Here is a 5,164-nt window from a genome sequence, read left to right as displayed (position 1 = left end):
TGTGACTCTTTAAATTAAATAGTGGGTAGTTCACCCAAAAAATTAAAATAATCATTTACTCACTCTCAAGTTGTGCCAAACTTGTCTGAGTTTCTTTCTTCTGTTAAGCACAAAAGATGATATACTGAAGAATGTGTGTAGCCAAGCAGTTGACGGTAGCCGATGACTTCCATTTTTTATTTATACTATAGAAGTCCATGGCAATCGTCAACTGTTTGCTTACCAACATTCTTCAAAATATCATCTTTTGTGCTTAACAAAAGAAAGAAACTCGTACAGGTTTGGCCCAACTTGAGAGTGAGTAAGTGATGACAGATTGTTTTCTTTTAAATGTGTGGCATATTGATAAAGTTTGCTAATAGTGCCATCTGCCAACAGTCGATCTATAATAAGAGTTCTTACACTGGGCCTTCATCTAAAGAAAATAAAAATGCTAACAATTGGCATTTAATGTTCAGTACATTCCATCTTCACATCACATTCCACCCATGGACCGTATAAGGCGCTTGTCAGTGTGGTCAAACAGGGTCTGCTGTCTCGTCTTCACTGCTTGGGCTTCAATGCTGTGGCGGCTACACCCACTATAATAGCAATGACGGTGAAGCCTTGAGCGAAGATACGGGCTCTCATTAGCAGCTGCGACTGTCGAGTTTTGCCCCGTCTGAAGGCGCTGAGGCCGTAGATCAATGCTCCTGCTGTTCCTAAACAACCTGAGAAGGAAGACCACCAAAAATATTATAGCTATTCAACTTATCTTATACTACATACAAGAATTATGCATATGGAATACATACACATCATACATATTATCAAGTGGTTTGCTCACATTGAATCTTTCTATGAAAAATGTAGTTTTATTTGTTCTGGCGCAACAGTCTTTCTGTGTAAGTCACATTCAAAGCTCACAGCTGGAGAGAAGGGTGAGTTCAGTGGAAAATCTACTGTGCCCTGGGATTCTCGGTGATGCTTACAAATGTACTCAGCCAGTGACCAACGGGAGCAAAGAAAAGAATGTGATTTAATGTCACTTACTACCCACCCAAAACACTACCATTCAAACGTTTTTAATCAGTAGGGGAGCTATTCAACTTATCTTATACTACATACAAGAATTATGCATATGGAATACATACACATCATACATATTATCAAGTGGTTTGCTCACATTGAATCTTTCTATGAAAGATGTCAACATATTAAAATGTAGTTTTATTTGTTCTGGCGCAACAGTCTTTCTGTGTAAGTCACATTCAAAGCTCACAGCTGGAGAGAAGGGTGAGTTCAGTGGAAAATCTACTGTGCCCTGGGATTCTCGGTGATGCTTACAAATGTACTCAGCCAGTGACCAACGGAAGCAAAGAAAAGAATGTGATTTAATGTCACTTACTACCCACCCAAAACACTACCATTCAAACGTTTTTAATCAGTAGGGTTTTTTTTTTTCTCAAAATACATTTTATTTAATGGTGCATTAAACTGACCAAAAGGGACAGTTTAAGTAAAAAATTATTTCCATTTCATGTAAATGCTATCCTTTTAAACCTTCTATTCAACAAAACAATTATCATTAATATTAAGCAGCAGAACTCTTTTCAACACTGATAATAAATGTTTATTAAGCACCAAATCAGCATATTATTACAATGATTTTTGAAATATCGTGACAGTAGGATTGCTGAAAATTCTGCTTTGCCATCACAGGAATAAATTATATTCTGAAATATATTAAAATAGATCATGGTTTTTTTAATTATAATAGTATTATAATATTTAAAATATTTTTATTTGAACAATATTTTGATCAAAGAAACGTAGCCTTGGTGAGACTTTAATAAACATTTTTAAAAATCTAATAAATTTTGAAATATCGTGACAGTAGGATTGCTGAAAATTCTGCTTTGCCATCACAGGAATAAATTATATTCTGAAATATATTAAAATAGATCATGGTTTTTTTAATTATAATAGTATTATAATATTTAAAATTTTTATTTGAACAATATTTTGATCAAAGAAACGTAGCCTTGGTGAGACTTTAATAAACATTTTTTAAAAAACTTACCAGTAGTATATGTTTGACAAAATATGGTTACTACAACAGTAATTGTTAATACTAGAAAAGTTCTTTAACTTGCTATCAAGAAGGTAGCTATCGAAATTAACAGAGAGAAAGCGTTCTACTTTTTATGGTCTTAAACATTCAGCTTAAACACCAACGCGTTTAGTTTAGCTGTTTTTGTTTGTTCCATCCTTTTTTTCCCCTTTCATTCTGACTCTGACACAACAAAGAGTGTACACTGCAGCACTTCCATAACACAGAGGAGGGAAATCAATTCAGTGTTTCAATTGCTTGTTACTTTGACAGGGGTAAACGAAAGTCACACTCTGCACATGTAACTTTTGTCAGTGCAAAAATCTCAGCTGCATGGAACATGCCATATATGTTGCAAGATGATCACCTTGATCTAATGACATTGCACGAATAAAGTTCTAGAGAGAAAGTAGATTTAAAGAATATGAAATCTAGTCAAAACTCTGCATTCTATCTTCAAAGGCGTTTAATTGTTGGCAACCAAAATCATATGAAGCTGCATTTTGGTAAATCATAGAACTTAATTATCTTTTGCAACTTACGCAAGTCACTGTTTACTGTTTTACGTAACTCACCTATAGGGACGAATGGATTCTCTTTGGTCTTTCTGATGAATTTGTCTTTAAAATTCTCCTCCTTCGCTCTGGGCAGCGGGGTGAATCCCTCGATAACTGGAGGCTGAGACAAATCAAACACGACGGGTGGAGGATCTGCTTTGGTCGGTTGATCTTGGCCAACCGGGGTCATTGCAGTTGCCATGCTTAATTAGAACTTCAGTTAACAGGAAGTGGAATAAACAGAGAGAACAGGGCATTTCCGCCAGCTGTACAGCTGTCTTCTTCTTCTTGAAATTTTATTGGCGGTTGACAAACAACAAAATGGTGTATTTCCGCCACCAACTGGTATGGAGATACTGGTATTTTTTTTTTTAAGTGAAGATATTACATTCACAGGGGATACTACGGTGACCGAGAAGTGCTAAACAAATCACAATTCATAAAACAAAATAACAAATTACAAACACAAATGCAAGTCTAAAAAACAAAATAACAATTCAGAAAACACAACAACAATTCAGAAAACATTATAACAAGTCAGAAAACACAACGACAAATCCGAAAACAAATGAACAAGTCAGAAAACACAACGACAAATCAGACAAACCGGAAGAGGTAGGTATAGTTTGAGACCGCGCCATTGGTTTGGGATTACTCACCGCTGACTGGACGAGACAGCTGGTAATCAACGTATACAGGAAGAACCAGCCGAAGAACAGCAGAGTCGTGGTAGAAAGTTCGAAGATGGTTTTAAAGTAGCTCAGTTTAAATGTATTGTATGAATTGCCCTTAATATGGAATAAAAAATCCGGGGTGTCTATTTACATTTAGCTAAAAGTGGCTATAAATCATCAGTTCCAGTGGCACAGATGGATCGAGCGGCAACCTCCCTCTCTCTCGTGATGACAACAAGGAAGTGACTTAAACTGTAATTCATCGATTGGCCGCTAGTGGCTGGCGGCAAAAGGAAGTCAATCCCATAGACTCCCCATGTTAAAATGCCCAACTTTACAGCAGAAAAAACATGTTTACAGCCTGGTTCAAAAAATTATTTGGTCTATATAGCTAATTTTGCCCTTCATGACAACTGCGAGGGGGGGGTGATTTTTTTATAACTGATCCATTTAAATTATATTAAGCCTTAAAGTTCTGCATAATTAAGGGTGTGGCCACTTGAGTGACAGGTGTATTGCCGCTGCTGTCACCACCGTCGAGCTAGGTGGTCATGGTTTCAGCAGCCAGCTCCTACCTCTTTGCCCATTTTTGATTATCCGAGAGTGACGCGCGGTGACGCGCTGCCAAGATGGCGACGGCTGGCTCCGCCTACTTTAGGCTTCAAAATGCTCGTCGGAAGTCTACGGGTTACGTCATGGACACTACGTCCATGTTTTTATACAGTCTATGAGATGGATAAGCATGTGTCGTTGGCTTTTTGACGTGATCGACCCGGGTTTGATCCCGTTTTTTGCCGAACTTTATTTTCCTCCCTTTTCAAATCTCGTATTAGCAATGGATTCTATTTACACTAAGTGAAAATAGCAGTATTTTTAGCAATATGAATTATTAAATGGATGCCACCTTATTGGTACAATAAAGCCCTCCCTACACCTACCCTAACCCTACCCGATACTTTATTTTCAACTTTTTGATTATTTCCTTAATTTTTATTGAAAATAAATGCCTTCACGATGTGATGAGATTTGAAAAGGGAGAAAAAAAAGGTTCGACAAAAGGTGATATCGAACCCTGTCCGATCACGTCAAAAAGCCAACAACAAACGCTTATCCATCTGCACCACTGGAGCTGATGAGTCACAGCCACTTTTAACTAAATGTAAATAGACATCCCATATGTTTTATTCCATAGTAAGGGCATTTCATACAATACATTTAAACTGAGCTACTTTAATACCATTTCCGAACTTTCTACCACGACTCTGCTGTTCTTCGGCTGGTTCTTCCTGTATACGTTGATTGACAGATGTCTCGTCCATTCAGCGGCGAGTAATCCCAAACCAATGACGCTGTCTCAAACTATACCTACCTCTTCCGGTTTGTCTGATTTGTCGTTGTGTTTTCTGACTTGTTCATTTGTTTTCGGATTTGTCGTTGTGCTTTCTGAATTGTTATTTTGTTTTTTAGACTTGCATTTGCATTTGTAATTTGTTATTTTGTTTTCAGAATTGTGATTTGTTTTGCACTTCTCAGTCACCGTAGGATACAGTCATAGCAATAAAATACATACACAACCAGAATACAAAACAATAAATACATAAAGAATAATAAAAATTAAATATAAACAGAACAAAAACAAATACATAAAAAGTTAAACATCTTTTTTTTTAATAAATAAATAAATCATAAAATTAAAAAAAAAAAAAAATACAACTGGAATGGAGTGGGGATCAAAAAAGTGACTTCCTTCCTCCTTTTTTTATTTTGTAAATTCTCTCCCACAAATTAGTTATTTTAAGGAACTGAAAAATAAAACTATAGCATTCAGTCCTTGAGTTATT

The 5,164-nt window shown here is 36.3% G+C and overlaps 1 protein-coding gene across 1 annotated transcript; it reads right to left on the bottom strand.

Annotated features, from left to right (window-relative positions):
• Positions 1-342: 342 nt before the first annotated feature.
• On the bottom strand, positions 343-2,906 carry LOC107594954 (HIG1 domain family member 2A-like). The gene is made up of 2 exons (XM_016285184.1): positions 2,668-2,906; positions 343-710 (listed from the first exon to the last, which is right to left on the bottom strand). Exons 1-2 carry the CDS (start codon positions 2,849-2,851, stop codon positions 544-546), a joined length of 351 nt encoding a protein of 116 aa, XP_016140670.1. The 5' UTR covers positions 2,852-2,906; the 3' UTR covers positions 343-543.
• Between the last annotated feature and the right edge of the window lie 2,258 nt (positions 2,907-5,164).

This window comes from Sinocyclocheilus grahami, unplaced genomic scaffold (assembly GCF_001515645.1).
Source record: "Sinocyclocheilus grahami isolate Dianchi unplaced genomic scaffold, SAMN03320097.WGS_v1.1 scaffold193.1, whole genome shotgun sequence".
In the NCBI taxonomy this organism is placed as follows: domain Eukaryota; kingdom Metazoa; phylum Chordata; class Actinopteri; order Cypriniformes; family Cyprinidae; genus Sinocyclocheilus; species Sinocyclocheilus grahami.
This window is presented reverse-complemented; position numbering and strand designations above follow the sequence as displayed.

Excerpts from the sequence above, each read along its gene's own strand:
- LOC107594954 (XM_016285184.1), bottom strand. The coding sequence starts at position 2,851 with ATGGCAACTGCAATGACCCCGGTTGGCCAAGATCAACCGACCAAAGCA. Across the intron at positions 711-2,667 it reads GAATCCATTCGTCCCTATAG|GTTGTTTAGGAACAGCAGGA; the intron begins GTGAGTTACGTA and ends CTTCCTTCTCAG.